At 47.0% G+C, this 16,373-nt stretch overlaps 1 protein-coding gene across 3 annotated transcripts in view; it reads right to left on the reverse strand.

The window, feature by feature from the left end:
• Positions 1-1,047: 1,047 nt before the first annotated feature.
• The window catches only part of SUSD6 (sushi domain containing 6), a 91,347-nt gene continuing 76,021 nt past the window's right edge, over positions 1,048-16,373 (reverse strand). For all 3 annotated transcript variants that reach the window (XM_087746467.1, XM_087746465.1, XM_087746466.1), the window contains 4 exons: positions 13,456-13,653; positions 10,299-10,437; positions 8,689-9,110; positions 1,048-7,034 (listed from right to left, as the gene is read on the reverse strand). In XM_087746467.1, the coding sequence (XP_087602593.1) occupies positions 7,009-7,034; positions 8,689-9,110; positions 10,299-10,437; positions 13,456-13,653 (785 nt within the window). In that variant the 3' untranslated portion in view covers positions 1,048-7,008. The remainder of the gene's footprint in view (positions 7,035-8,688; positions 9,111-10,298; positions 10,438-13,455; positions 13,654-16,373) is intronic.

The following is a 16,373-nucleotide window of genomic DNA, read 5'->3' on the forward strand; positions in this document are numbered from 1 at the left end:
GATTAATTATCCGTTTATTATATTCACCCCTTCTTCCTCTCTGAAGTCCTCTCATGCCATACATCATCTCTTTAAACCTTTCTCCCCCTCCCCTTTCCCATCGTTAACAACCTGGCCAGCCTCCCCTGACTTCTGTCCCCGAGGGCCCCGCCGATGGACGGGGGCACCGCCGCAGCTATCGGCCATCGGTGCCGTGGTCACCAGTGCAGGTTCCAAGCCTGGCAAGCAGGGGGCTGTAAGAAAACCGTGCAGCAGTTGCTTCAAACGCTCCCCCAAACGCATCTTCTCTCCTTACGTCAAATCCAGACCCAACCTTATTCCCTCTTTGAGGCCCCCCATGGCTTTCATCCAGCCCCCATCTCCCAACGCATTCAGCCCCTCTTGCTTTACTGCTATTGCCTTTCCTCACGCACGTCATTGCATCCTTCCTCTCCATCGACCGATCGTTGCTGCTTGGTCCAAGGCAGCTCAGGCTGCGCAGGCTAGGTTTCATTTGGAGGGGCAGAGGAAGGCACAGAGCTCTTGCGGGGGTCTTTCTGCACCACAGTAGCAAATCGCTACGCATGCAGTGCTATAGAAAGTAAAGGCAAACAAATACCTTGCCCAGCCTCATGCACCAAGTCTGCACGCTGGATGAGGAGACTTCTGAGGCAGGCTGAGGGGCATCCGCTGAAAACACCTGCCCAGAACGTCAGCCAAGCCAGGACAACAGGTCCGGGTGGCACTCGCGTGATCACAGCCCTCCAGAATGGCCCTTGAACCAACCCGGCCCCGTTTCTTGTGCAGTTATATGCAGGCGCACCAAGGGTGGCCTTTGCTTCTGAGAACGGAGGGTGTTTTTGGAAACAGATGATCCGTCTAAGGCCACACCGCATCTCTGCCTCCTTCCCCAAGCCATCTGAGCATCCCTAGCTTTAGCTTCATCCTGATCTTCACGTGGAAGGCATTGCACTGCCGCAACGTATTCACTGATGATCTGCTAGATTTCCAGTCTGCGAGGCCCAAGCAGTTAAAGAAAAAAAAAAACAAAACACAAGAGATTATAGCTTCACTTCAAAAGAAATTTTTTTTAATTTAGAAATGCAGTTATATACACAGAACAATTAAATTAAACTTTGTACAAATATTAAAATACTATCTTCACACCCACTGCAATGTACAGGATACCAGAAAATATATATAAAATAAAGCAAAATAAAACTGATTGAGTGACATCCTGCACAGCATCAATTATGGTTTTGTTTTTAAATCCCACATATATCTGGAGTACCATTCTGCAAATAATTCCATAGTGGTGCAGTTCAGATAAAAAGAAAACACATACAGGAAAGAAGAAAAGATTAATGCACAAAGGCAATCGAGCTCCCCTTGCATTTGCATCAGCAACTACCAGCAGTCTACCCACCGCATCATAGGACATCTGCTTCACAGACAACTTCACTTTGTTTTCTTTTGGAAGGAAGCAAATCTGAGAACTGGAACTAAAACATTTTCCAGCACAACTCCGTTGCCTCTGTCCTTGCTCACTCGAGGACAGAAGCAAAAGCACAGCTTACGGAAAGCACGTGCAGAGCACCAGTAGCACCCGCTCTGGTGGGTACATATATCCGTCCGTCACCTGCAGAGGGTCGAGTTTGGAAGCAGTGCTGAACACAGGGCCCTGAAGAGAAGTGTGGGAAGTGGCGTGCTCTGTCCTGGTGTGGAAGGGCAGGAGGAGGGGATGAAGGACTGGAAAAAGGCTTATTCCCTGTATAAAAATACATCTTAAAACGAAGCCTGCTCTAGGAAACCTCTCCCCACTCTTGAAAGCATATCATAGAGAATAAATGTTTTCTAATTAAGTTCTTCTGCAAACAAAGGTTTTCACAAAGAGCAAGTTCAATCTGCAGTTCCCTGGAAAGGACTGGAGGGTGAGGCAGGGTGTGCAAAATGGATGGGATTTATTGCATTTATATACAGAAACCAGAAAGCGAAACTGATTTAATTAGTTATCTGGATAAAGTAATAAGGCAGATTTTTGTTTTTTTAAGCAACTGCTATCAGAACAGTAAAACCAGCTTTTGCAAATATGTTCTAAAAAGGTCAGCAAGGAAACCTCAGTGTGTCCAACCAGTGGTACGTTAATATTATTTTATACAGCGAGCCTGCTGGTGTCTGCTAAATCATCTAAACAAAGCACAAGCTTCCTTACAACGCCGTCATGAATGCATTAGCTCATTAGCCTGCAGCATATCTCTGTTTTCAGTCCCAGCTCTTCCTTACCCCCCTCCTTGTGTTCCTTTTTCTGTGCTGCAAATGACTTAACCATCCCAGACTACTTCCAATGGCTGAGCCTGTTGCCCTCGTAGCCCCGCTCCTCAGTATTGACCCAAGCCATCCACCTCTGGGAGCACCTTAGGATGTTTCCTCCCAAAACATGTGGAACAGATTTCTTCCTAACACACCTGACTTCTCCATGTGCTGAAAGGCCAAATAAAGGCTCCAGATGCATTAAACGATTCACCACACCAGAGCTGAAAGGCTAAGGAGAAACCTCGGGGGAGACGGCCAAGGGGTGAACAAGCAGCATGCTTGCTGAGTAAGCATTCTTTTACACAGCAAGTTCCCTGGTGGTTAAGAAAAAGGATAAAAATGCATTAAGCTCTTCTCCCTCCCAAACTCATGAAGTTTTAACTCGGCAGCAACTCCACAGGCTCACGTGCTGCAGCACGCCTCTCCTCCCGACGTCGGTTCTTAGCTCTTCTGCAGTTAATGATGGGGAGATGCAAGCTATTTAAAACCAGAACACACAAACCCATATCTCCCACCAGCGCTGCTGACCCCCGCCAAGGTGGCAGGAGGCTCCAACACGATCGACTGAGCTGAGCTTCACGATGCAGATCCAGACCCGAGACCGCCTGCTTCCCCATGGGTTACTGTCAGCTTCACTTTCTGGTTCTTTCAGGCTGGTCCAGTTCTGCAATGCTTGGGCTGTAAACATTCCAGTAGGTTGCATTTTATTTATTTTTTTTAAAAAACTATGCAACTGAAAGGGAGCAAGGAGGTTTTTCTATTGCACATAATATTCTGAATTTCTGAAATGCCCTTTTTTTTAGCCTATCAGACTCCAAAAATAACAGAAACCTTTAAAATAAGTGCTATTTTTCCAATGTAATTAAATCATTTTAATGTTCTTGAAATATCATGGGATCCAGCATGTATGACAGAGCACGAGATGATTATGTCAGGAGTGCTAAATAAGAAAAAATGCCTCCCTTTGAATTCTTTTGCCAGACATAAGTGGGGAAAAAAGGTAAGGAGGCTGTGGCCCCATCAGAAAAAAAACCAAGACAAAAGAAAAGAAAAAAAAATGATTTACTGTGTTACATCTTGGAAGGCTGAGCCCCTGTGCTCCCCCCATCCACCACGCTGAGATCCAGGCTGCTTCTACCTATGGCAACAGCCAAACAGGACGCACTCTTTGCTCAGAGGTAATGAACGCTCCTGAGAGAGAGCAGAGCTCATGACTGAGGGACCTTTAAGCCTCAGCCCTTGCTCCCATAAGTAAAGACAGGACTGTGCAATTTAGCTTTTCCTAAATCTCTGCCCAAAAGACTTCCCAATCCTTCCGCCTCCGCAGAATTAAAACAGACATGAATGAGTAACAATCACTTGATAATCAGTAAAGTGAGGCCTTGCTTCCCCTCCCCCTTCAAAAAAATTGTCAAGCAGACATGTCTCAGGTTCCTTCCCAGCCATTCTACCTCATTTTATATGAAAATAAACTCTAAAGCTGAGGACATGGGCAAGAGGAATGTGATGCTCCCAAACTGTTTTCCACGCTCTGGCTTGCACGAGTCCTTGGGGCCTGTTCCCACAAGTGTTGCTGCAGGGGACAGGCTCTTCTGCAAGCGCTGGAAGCATCAGCTGGGGCTACCAGCCAGTGCAGCAGAGACTGGCCTGGGAGCTGCTGGTTTACCCTCCCAGCAAGCCAACAGAAGCTGCCTGTTTATGCCTGATCACAAGATCTACGCTTGCATATTTCCTTCCACCTCCGCATTTCCCCCCGCCCCTTAGTAAAGCCATTTCCCACAATTTCTATAAATGAAACAAAATTAAAGCACTCCCTCTTCTGTGCAGCTTGTTTCCTTCTCTTCCCCACCCAAACTGAATTTGCTCTCCCAAACCGGCAGCTGCCTGCTTTACAACATCAGCGAGAGGCGGCAGGGCCACACGGTACGTGCTTTCTGCTGGCAGAGCAGGTGCTCGTCCAGGGCAAGGTCAGGCCTCGGGATCAGCTTCCAGCTTTGTTGCGGGATTCTCCCACCAACCCGGTGCTGACGCTGAGTTAAGGGACTGTCCCTTGCAGGAAGGCAGCATGTACCCGACTTCTACACCTTGACTGCTGAGGGTCAGTTTGAGTAGATGGGACCTTAAATGCCTAGAGAGCAACTCCTCCGGCTCCAGCTGGTTAGGTAGCAGGAAAGAAGTCACGTACTCTTCCCTCCACACTCCCTTACCACTACACTCGCTCGATCCCTCCATCTGCCCTGATAAACCAGTGAATGAGGGAATTTGCTCAAGCTTAGACCATTTGCAAGGTAGGAGTTAAAAACTAAATACAAACGTTCCCATGCTTATTTTCTAGAATTCCAATAGCAGATGTGTAAACAACTCTACAGTCCTTGAAGCTGAGACACTGCAGCCCACTGTAAAGTGATGTGGGGTTTTTCACCATCCAAACTGAACAAAAAATACCCAAACCACCTCAATGGGATTTATCAAATCCTTGTGTTAATGCGAGGTAACGTGAGCAACAGGGAAGGAAGTTTAAAATACTGTGTTTTTTAAATTAATAACATCCCTCTAAAACAAGGATAGGGAAAATAGGATTCTTCCATCCACAGGCACATGCTGTCCCAGGTCTCCTGGGATTTAACAGCTAATCAGGAACAGGAGCAGCAGGTACATGGCTGGATACTATGGCCAATCCCCATTTCCAGGAACTGGAGCTAAGCCACAGTGATTTTCCATATAAAGGTGTTGTATCACTTTTACCAAGTGCTGTGACAGTACGTTCCTGGAGCAACAAGGATGAGGATGACGAAGATCATAAACCAAAAGCAAAGCAGCAAAGACAGCATCCCTATTTACCTGTACGTTACCACATGATGTGTAAGGCCATGACATTTTGCTCCTTCAACTGAAATAAAAATTTAGCAGCTTCTCATAGGGCAAACACTTCCCTGGTTACTTCAAGACAGTCATGACAGGGTGCATGCATCTAAGAAGCCAACTCTTCTTGCTGAAACCAATCCCACGGAACAGTGTCCAGACCTCCCCGCTGAAGAACCTTACAACCACCATGATGCTTTTGTGACTGGATCACCTACCCCAGATGAATGTGGCTTCCTGCAGAGTCCTGTTAAGAGCAACCAGGATATTCTGACCTGCTGTAGATAACTGTGGGGTGCAGAGGATTACATCTTTTTGGATTTTCTTTTCCCTGCTACCAGAACATGAAACAATCTTCCTGAACTTAGGTTCAGGAATAAGCTATGGTATCCTCTGGCACTGCTCTCAGTGTAGCCAGCCTTCCTTCACAGAACATGCAACTGCCTTGTATTTAGGAGAGACTTTACAAATGCTGCTTACCCCCAGCCACAAGGAAGAAGCCCTTCTCTGTGGGCCCACTGAAGCCCATTAGGATAAAACAGCAGACAAGAGTCTGCTGTACGAAGCTAGTAAGACACACTAGCCTCTGAGATAGTAGCTACCCAGGATTCAAATACCAAGGTACCTAGTGTGGCTAGAAAGGTAATTTGGGATTGCAGCAACGGCACTAGGCATTCACTACCTAAGGTCATTTTTTCTCTTGATGTTTTCAAATACCTGAACCACTTCCAGATTACATCTCAAAAGCATTACCTTTGACTGAAGATCTGACCAAAGGAACCTAAGCTTTAGTGCAGAACCACCTTAACTGAAAAAGCTTTGAGACACACAGCTTATTCAGAAGAGCAGGTCCACAAATTTGGTTCCCGTCCTGATGTCTCAGTGAATGGGGCTAACTCAGAGTTAACACAGGGCTGCTTAACTGAAAGTCGCATCCTCCAAGCTTTCTGGACCCTGCTAACCACTAGCCATTCTCCAAGGCTCTTCTACAAACGAACACCAGGAGCAGCTCTGGCACCAGACCAAAGCTGAAAGGGTTGTTTTATTGGCAGGACAGTCCCAGTCCCAGCTTCTAGAAACACAGCATAATCAAGTGGGCTGCATGGGTAGAGAAGGAAGGAGGAGACAAAAGTGATTTTCAGGAATGGACTCCTGCAGAGATGGTTTTTGAGAAGGGGGCAGAGGGCATTCCCACACGTTGGACTTCTCAGCCTTCAGTGCTCTAGCAATTCTCAATGAACTGTTATTGCACAGCTAAGTTGTCACACAGCCCATCTCATCTGAGGCGCTTCTAGGCATCACAAGCTGCCCCTTCACTGGGATCCCCCCCAAGCCCAGCTTCAGTCCCAGTCAGGCATTTTATCCTGCCCTGTCACAAAGAGGATGCCAGAAGAAGAGCCTATATAACATATATACGTATATATAAACTGTGTCTGCACCCAATGAGCAAGCGGTTTTAGCCCCTGCTCTCTGGGCAGCAGAAGGGCTAGAGAGGCTGATAAGCTGCAACAAGCCGGTGTGAGGAGGAGAAAGGCACGAGAAAAGAGCAGCTCTTCAGAGACTGCTGTCAAACATCTGGCTGGGGAAAAGGAGAGCTCAAATCCACTCTGTTCCTTGAGCCCCTGTTGCTGATGGAATGGGGAAGCCAGCGCTGCACCAACTCCGCTGGTGCATCCAGGAGGCAACCTGGCAACATCCTTTGGATCTTCAGCTGAGGGCGTCTCTGCTTGGAGGTATCCAGGGCACAGCTTGCGAGGACGGGGAAGGCTGCACAGAGTGCTTCTGTCCTGAAGGCAGGGGGAGGGGAGGAGGAAGAAATCCAAGAGGGAGAAGGCTAGACAAACACAGCAGGCCTCATGCTTCCTTCAATAAGGGAATATCTGAATGGTGAGGAGAGAAAAAAAAGAAAAAAGTAGTCAAACTTCTGCAGTTCACCACACACCAGAAAAACTACTGTTGAAAGCAAGACAGGCCCCTGCTTCCATAACATGATAATGCAGTGGTCTTCCTGTCATCACAACACAGCAGAAGGGACCTCTGGAGGACTCCGCTCCAACCTGCCCCTGCAAGCAGGACCATCCCCAGTTCCAGCCTTGAAAATCTCTAAGGACAGAGACTCCATCACCTCTCTGGGTGCCCATCTGGTCCTGCACTACCCTCCTAGCGCAAAATATTTAACTAGTGCCCAATCTGAATCTGTCAAGTTACAGCTTGTGGCCATTGCCCCACGTCATATCATCTGGCTGAGAAGAGTTTGGCTCCATAGCTTTTCAACTCCCTGTAAAGTAACTGTAGTCAATCGTTGACTGGGCCCTCAGCTGCTGCTTCACAAGATGAAAGAAGCCCAGCTCCCTCAGTCACTCCCCATAAGCCCCTGGCTATCTTGGAAGGCCTCCAACAGAGCCTGTCCAGTTTCTTCACATTTCTCTTGAACTGGGGGACCCACAAGAAGATACAGTATTCCCAGTAAAGCCTCACCAATGTTGTTTAGGGGAAAGTAATAACTTCCCTTAAGAATGACAGTTTCCTTATTTCCCATGACCTCATCATCTTTTAGTTCCTCAAAAGGCAATCTGCTACTGTACAACAAGCCTTAGAGGCAACACATGTTTCCAGGCAGTCATAAAAACGACACAGTGCACAGGCAACATCCTCTGATTTCTACACTGCAGACATTTTTCGTTAGGCTTCGCTTCTGGATTTCTGCTGTTTACGCACTTGAGGTTTAATGCCCATCTCAGGACACGTTGCCATTTCTGCCCTTTAGCAGAAATCCCCTTTAACTGATTTGACTGCAAGGTTCTGGGTGGCATTGCTACGACTGTAGGGCCTGACACCATGGAAAGGAGAAGTTCTGCCCTGAGCTATCTACAAGCCAGCAGTCTCTGCAGAAGCAACCTTAAGCTGCAGCTTCACATCGGCTCTGCCATTGTAAAGCCACTCCTTCAGGGCAGAACAGAAGCGAAGAACGGAAGATGCACTGACTGTTTAACAGACTTGCCCCTCTGCCCTGTACAGTAAGTTCAAGCACATCCCTTTTAGGTCTTCTCGCGTGCCAAGGCTGCAGCGCTGTACGCGCTGTGGCAGTAAGCTGCTTGCTAAAACAGTCTAAAAATGAAGACCACCAAATATCACAAAGGGCTGGTAGTCCAAGCATATCCTCCCGCTCCCACCAACTTGTTTTCCACAGACACAGCTATTTTACTGTATTTGCACTATGATGCTGGAGGTTGGGATTTCTCTGCAAATCCTTTGCTAAGACAAGAAGAGTGAACAACAGAACCCCAACAGTTTTTCCAGACTGCCCTAGGCTCCCAGCCTGAGAGCGCCGCGTACTTCAGAAAAAGGTACTAAATACTGCTTGCACATCTAAGTTGTGAAACATGCCATGGAGACGGGGACACCTCTTTGCAAAAGCTCCTCTGGTACCTGACATACATAGGGGCATTCCTTGCCATCTTCATCCTAGGTAGTCGGCAGCAGAACCTACTCTTACAAGGGTCTCATTCAGTGCTCCTTGCCCAAGTCACGTACCATCTGTGTATTCCTCGGAGGAAGTGAGCGATAAAAGGCTCTGTATGTCACTGCTTTCTGAATCTTGGACCTCTTTGTGTACAGGTCTACTGCTAGCCATGCCAGCTACCCAGGAAGAGGTAGCAGCCTGGTGCACAAGAACAGTTTCAGATCGCTGAGAGCCACTGGCTTCACACAGTCCAGAATGTCCGGGGGCTTCATCTTCTCTTTCAAAGCTATTGCGAGCCCCTTGGTCCTGCTGCTGCATCTCTCTGGCTCCGTTCTGCCCAGCTCCCTCTGAGAGCACGATCTGCACTCGGGAGTCCGAGGGTGGAATGCAGTTCCCTGTGCTGCCATACACCGCTTCTTCATAGGATGGCAAGGCCACTTGGACACCATCCACCATGATAGAGACCTGATCTCCAGACACACCTTGGTCTCGCCTCAAAAAAAGAAACAAAGGAGAGGGGAAATCAAGTTGCGCATTTATATTTTTATATATATATGTTACCAAGAACTCCAGTAACCTCCCACAACAGAACTCTAATATTCACCATTGACTTGTTTAGAAGAGAACAGAAAGAAACATGAATGGTGGTTTAACAAGGTCAAGCAAGCAAAGCCTTGCAGCCCTACTGTGAATTGCCATAAACATGAGCAGGGGCTGTAATTCACAGTGCCCAATGGATTTAGCAGCAAGAGCTGAAAAGGTTACAATGCTTCCCACCTCACCTGCCTCCATAGCTAAATCTGACAAAGATCATGACTCAGAGCCCTCCGCTGTCACAGCTGGCAGATAAAAAAGAGCTCAGACCACCACCGATTTCAGCTTGTTACACTGCTATATTCTGCAACACCCAGCGCTGCCTGTTCTGCCACCTTTGCTGCTGGCAAGATAACCTCTGGTGGGGTGGGGCAGACAACTCTTAAATTGGCACAGCATGAATCACCTAGGCTCATGATTCAGAGTCCTGAGATTGAATTTTTCTTTTCCAGTGGTTTGGACTTCTTCAAAAAAGGGCAGACTCTAGGGCCTCACCTCTCAACCTCCCCACTGCTGGACAGCCATGTCTCTGCTCTTATTTAAGGTGTACCAGTAGCTAGTTCGGAAGAGTCCACAGTGACTGGGAGCAGTGTTATGGCTGGGTCCCTCCTGTCATCCACAAACCCAGGCCACCTCTCTCAGCAGGGAACAACGGCAGCTTTGCAAGTGTATCTAATCAGCAGTACTGCCTGAATACATGTCCATAGGATCTCACAGACAGACTGGGGGAGATGTATATACATACCCAGACACATACTTCAGTAGCTATTCAAGGCTAAGAGAGGCTGATCTATAGCCAGACTAGTAGGATCATAACTTTTCACATTCAAAGCCAAGGAAAAAGAGCAAGGAAACCATGCACCAGGTGGCATGTTAGAATGGGGACTGCAGCTGGGTATCGCAGACCACCATTTCAGACTACTGCTGGACCATGGGGCAGAGGTGCCACTGAGGTGATTAAAACAGGAGCAGAGAAGCGAGGAGGTAAATTGCTCCAAAATGAAGACCTAAACCAAGTCCCTTAATGAGTTTCTGCTGCAAAGAAACAGGATGCCTCTGAGCCCCTCCAAACCCCAGCTACACTTACCTGCTATGATGGAACGACTTCAGCTTTGGCTGCAGCAAAACAAACAGCACAACTAAGAGCAGAATCAGGGCGACGGAGCTTGCTGTGGAGGCTACTATGGACAGCGTGGGTACTCCAATTGTTGGAGGAGAGTCCTTTTCTACAAAACCAAGAGGAACACAAGGTAAAGTGATCCACTCCCTCCAATCACTGCCATAGGGAAGGAAAAAACATCCACATTGCCTGCTCTCGGGAGTTACACTTGGGTGCACATGTGAGGAGCCCAAGTTTTCCACACAGTCAAGGCACACCAGCTATCTCTTATAGAGGGACAGGTCAGAGCTCAAGCTGACCCCTCTCCATCAGCTGTAAAGGGAACCTAAAAAAACCCATGCATATACAAGGGTCCTTTGGAAAAACCCAAGGCAAACAGAAAAGCAGTGCAAGCAGGCCATGGAAACTGGTAGATGGCAGTAAGGGTCATGTTATATATAGACCTGCCTAAGTAAAAGCTAAAAAAATGTCCTGATGTCACTAATGGTCAATAATTGTCTAGCACAATAAGCAGGATATTTCAGGCCAAACAATAGGAAAAGTTCCAAATAACGGGTTTTCTTGGCTACTGGAACAGCCTCCCAAAGGAAGAGCTGGAAGTCACCTGCCTGGGTATATTTAAAACGCAGCAAGCATTCAGTTTCTCTCTCACACAAGCATGTGCCAGGGAACAGAGAAGGAAGGCAGATGTTGCTTCAGGATGCTGAGTTTTCAGCATTAGATACATGGGCCCTGTTCACATTACTCCTTCCTACCCTTCCTCAGCTGTGCCGTGTGACTGTACAGGAACCAATTTGGCTTTTAAAGGTCCCTTGCAAGACAGGAATAAACTGGGAGTGGAGAAAAAATGGCCTGGAGCTAGTATTGCTGAGCACTGCATATCACTTCTAGAACGCTACACTAGTCCTTTCACCTTCCTAGAGCAAATAACTGTCTGTATACGTGTTGTCTCTGTCCCTAATTTATGTCTTTGGTAAAGATCTGAAAAACCTCACCCTCCCCATTGGCAAATACTACCATGCATTTCACATTCAGGACATTCCCATGTATGCAACCCCTCAATTCCTTTTTGCTACATTCAACATGTTCTTCGGGAGCACAAGTCTCAAACTGCAGGGGGATGCAGGACACACATGCACATAGGGATGAGGGGAAGAAGAGGCAAACAGAAGAAAAAAGCTGGAGGACCACTGTTTTTAAGCCTACAGCCTGAAATCTATGCCCAAAACAGGCATGTAAGCTGGAAAGCCAGTTTGCATTTTCTACACGTTCTCTTGGGGCCAAACCTATTGGTTTAGTCATTTTGAACTTGTTCTCCTGAAATTTTTCAGAAGTTGCTTGACTCCTCCCCAGGATAAAAACAACGTCTGGTACATTTTCCCCTATGGCAAACAGGGTTGAGTAAGGATTTCCATTTTCAACATTACTCAGGGGACTTTGAGTATGCTGACAGGGAGGAGGGTAGGCAAATAGGGGTGCTCCATTTTCAGCATCAGTACACGATGCTGTAAAACTGCTCACTACCCAGGGGTCACTCCAGCACATTCACCATCTCATATTCCAGCAAGGTGCTCATACAATAAACTGTCAAAAGGCTATGGGGCTGACAGGCTCGGAGCTACACAAAACATCGGGTAACTGCTAGGTATTTCATTTACTTTATATAGAGCAGGTGGGATCTTACCCATTACCAATCATTTTAAGACCTACTGTCTTTCTCTCTACAGTCTCCCACCTCCTCCTCCTTTTAGCTCTGTGAAAGAGACCTGCTAGTTAAATCTCAGCTGTCTCTGACCCTGTCCAGTTGTTTCAAAGCCTGTGCTGTGAAAGCAATGGCTTTTTTCAGAGTCAGACTTTTGAGGCCCCATATTTTTGATAAGGCCACTGATCCTTCAGGATGCTAAAGAAATCCGAGGGATTTCTGCTCATCACAACACAATCCATTCAGCCCTGATGTAGACGAAGTGCCACCATGCAGGAATGCCACCCAGGGAACACCACCTGCAATAGCACAGCTTTGTTCTCCAGCCTGGGTGCAGCAAGGGGAAGGGGGACCGCGGCGGAAAGGAAGCTTATGCTGAATTTGAAAAGCCTTTTCAGGATCTAGTTGCTGCCAGGTAAACTCCCAGTTCCCTTCCTTATACATCATGGGAAGGGGCTATTGGAGCGGCTGTGACAGAGACACTGAGAAGACAGTGTCTTTGGGACAGGACAGGATGTTCCAGAGATCAGAGGTACACAGCGAGCTCCATAAAAAGCTTGAAGAAGGTGCTTTTCTGTTTCCTTCCGATTAAGCTGACACATTTTGCCTTAAGGATTACAAGACTTAATTCCAGAGTGTAAATCTTGCTGACTCAGGATGACTGAGCAGTAAGACTTTATCAACTAGCCAAACTTGAAGAGGAGAGGAAATTCTCCCTTTATCCAGTATGCATGCTTTTAAAACCAGAAGAGCCATAGGCAAACTAAGAGCTGTATGATGAACATTTTCCTGCAAACCCTTTTACTTTCCTGCTTTGATGGAGGAATTCCTGTTCAGCTGGGAGAGACCCACAAAACAAAAGCTTTGGAGGGAAGCAGAAATCATTCGTCAGCAATGTCCTTTCCTGCTGGTACAGTGAAAAGCAGCACCATCGAGCTCTTTGCCACAGGAGGCCAACAGCTACTTAACCTGTTTGCAAGGAAGATCGGCTCTACATACTCACACGCACATGCGCACATGTGGACAGATGGGTACACCACTGAGGGAGATGTACTGTCAAACCCATCAGGAGCAAAAACAGACAGCATGGAAAGCGCCTCAGTTAGGGCCTCCCCCATTTCTGGTATGAGAGCTGTCAAAATAAGAGGCTCCACATAAGTAAAGAGTTGCCTCCTTTATACTCCTTTCCATGGGTTGTCTCCTTGCATGAGGGACTCTGAGCCTGCATCTGATGGGCTGTTACACAAGAGATGTTTTTAATAAAGAGCTGTGATTGTGAGCTGCGTTTATGAAATGGCTGGAGCAATGAGAGGCAGCTGTATGGACTTCCTCAGCATCACACAGACTCGGTGTTTTAGGATAATCTGAAAAGCCAATGCAAAGGCAATTCCGACTATCCCACTGGAGTCAGGGAGCACTCACCCGGGCTGAGCCTGCAGCTGACTTCCATTGCTGGGTTCCACTCTCCATTCTTGCAGGTCAAGTATTTATAATCTCCTTTCAGCATGTAGCCTTCGACGCACAGATACTCTATGACACTGCCTGAAGTCAGAGGGTTGTTGCAGGGGCTAGGGTGGCATTTATAGCCTCCATTCTCAGGCTGTGGTGGCTGGGGACAATCTGGAAAAAAGAGAAAGCATCATGGAGGATATCTCAGAGGAAAACATTTGTTGCACAACAGATACGGCGTATAGGCAGACTTCCACCTACGAACACCCACTAAATTAAGAAACTACCAAACCCAAGACGACGGACTGTTACACAATGGCAGAGAACACCCCTCAGTTTCACCTTCGATAGGTCTTCTGTGATTGGTAAATACTGCTTGTTGTCCCAGCAGTACAATCTAGTTGGCAGGCATCAAACTGGTGATATTTTTGAACAGTGACACAACAGAGATTCCACGTGAGAGAGGCCCAAAAAATCCTTGGTACTATCTTTTCCCCACAGCTGTTTCATAGAGACTGGGGGGAACCTAACAATCAGGCTTCCGCATTAGCCTGATAAGGAAAAAGCATGAGACCTCCTACTGACATGAATGAAGAATGCAAACACCCCACTGTACTATGGGCACCCTGGAAGCCTGTAAAAGCACACTGATTTTAGCTATTTTACATAGATACACCACCAACAGTACAGGAAACCGAGTTTTGCTGCAGTAGGACCAATATTCTAGCCTATTTTTAAAAAGGAATAAGTTATATTACAAAGACATTTCTAAAAGACCCTGTTCACCTATGTTAAGTCTGGAGCACTGAAGTACTTAACATTTCTCCTTGCATCTCCCCTGTCCGACTAATGGGTGTAGACATAGCACATGCCAGAAATTTTCTTGTAGAATTTTCAATAGCCATTCAAATAAAAACAACAAACCACAAACGAGGAAACTGCACTGAAAACAGGATATTTGTATTGCTTAGAATTTCCTCTCCTCTGGCAGGTCACAGTGACCCTGCAGAACAGCCCCAACATCCCTGCTGACGCCATGTATCTGCCTGGCCGAAAGAGGGAGAAATCCAGATTTTTCCCTTTAAACCCACATCAGCTTCCCAAACTTCACAGAAGAAAATACATCAAAGATCCCTCTTAAGAAATTTTGGGGCGTAGAACACCAGTCAAGCCACCCACCCTATTCCATCATAGCATGGTGATCCAGGCCTGCCCTTAAACCTTGGAGCACGCATTCCCACGTTCTGCCTCTAAGTGTCCCACTTACAAACAGCGAGACAGCTGGGCAAAGTTCAAGTAACTGGATTTTGGGCAAGATTTAAGAAGCAAAAGAAAACTTTAGAGATTCATTCCACTGTGGAAAAATTTGCTACGTTGCTGCAGTGCAAGTGACCCTTGAACCCAATCACATGTGTGAATGCATCATAGGTAGTGCCTTGTAAATGCCAGTAAACCCCAAGATGAAGTGCTGAGTGAAGCCAAAAACCCTCTGCTATGACTTCTGCCAGCTTTATAACTGCAATTCAATTTATTTCTTCAGAGAACAGGTTAACAGGGGTCTAAGCAGCAGCTTTTCAAGAAGACTTTGTTCTTGAGGGGATTTATTCTTAAATAAGCTTCAGAGAAGCCACTGTCCCATACCTCATAAGTATTAACTGTTGCCTCTTCTGTGTTTATTTTTCCTTTCTGCAATAATTTCCCATTTTGTAACCAATGTTTTAACCCTTTGCCTTATGAGGCTAAAACTTGCTTTCACTTTAAGCCTTTCCAACACTTAGGGTCAGCTGGGATCAGCTGAAGTGACAGATTCATGGCACATTTCACGTTCAGGCACATAGACAAATGCCCTGCTTCATCTGCAGCCCAGGAGAGGGGTTTCTTGCTGAATTGCAAGGACCCATTTAAGTGCAAGAAATATTCTCAGCAGTTTAACACGTACCTCTCTAGGCAATGGTAGAGACCTGTGGGGAACAGGTACTGTTGCCACAGCAGCTGCCAAAACCCAGGAGCAGAGAGGACAACTTCCCTACACCTTTTTATGCCACAGGAGGTACCTGGAGTTGCTTGGGAGTCACGCAAAGCATCTTTCTGCTAGCTGACCACAGCAAACAGAGCTTGTTCCCTCTGTTCCCCCTTCTCCTGAGCCATACCCACGTGCGGCCATTGCGCCAGGAGCCCTTTTGGACCAGGCAGCAGCTCACTATTCTATCGTGAAGGGCCACCTACACGGACAAGGTTTCCGAGTTACGTACAAAAATCAGCCAGCCAACAAGAAACAAGCGCTCATTTACATTGCAGTAGCACTCTCAAAGGCTTGGAAATACCACCGCATCAGTCACCTACGGAACCCTGACTTGGTCTCCTCCCGCAAGGGCTTCAGGAGGAGATGCGCAGCTACGCAACTGCGGATTGGTTTCCTCCTCACCTCCACAGGCCACTTGGCACACAAAAGGAGAGAAGCAGCTGATAAGTGTGTTCAGTCAGTTGTCCCTGACTTGTCCTCTTCACACAGGGAAGAGATTGCAGAATTAGTCACCTCCCCCTTTTCTCCCCACCTCCTTAGGTCATTTGTCATCACAGCATCCAAGAGTGTCACAAGTATTTTAAAATGTCACCTTCACTGTGATGGAAGAACACTGTTTATGTACTGGGGAAATAGATAAAAAATATCTAGATCAGGCTGCCAGAACATCAACACCATCCACCCTCAACCTGACTGAGCATCTCTGGGCAACCCCAGCTCCCCTAGAAGACTACCTGAACTGTCCTTTGCAAGGCAGCCTCAAGGGAACAGAACATCTCAGAGCTTGCAGCTTTGGCGAGGGATACTAGACAGTGCTGACGGCTTTAAAGATCGCTGGAGGTGGCCCAGGGAAGGGTTGGGTGGGTAA

This window comes from Nipponia nippon, unplaced genomic scaffold (assembly GCF_047370975.1).
Source record: "Nipponia nippon isolate SJK-2023a ecotype South Korea unplaced genomic scaffold, ASM4737097v1 scaffold_10, whole genome shotgun sequence".
Classification (NCBI taxonomy): Eukaryota; Metazoa; Chordata; class Aves; order Pelecaniformes; family Threskiornithidae; genus Nipponia; species Nipponia nippon.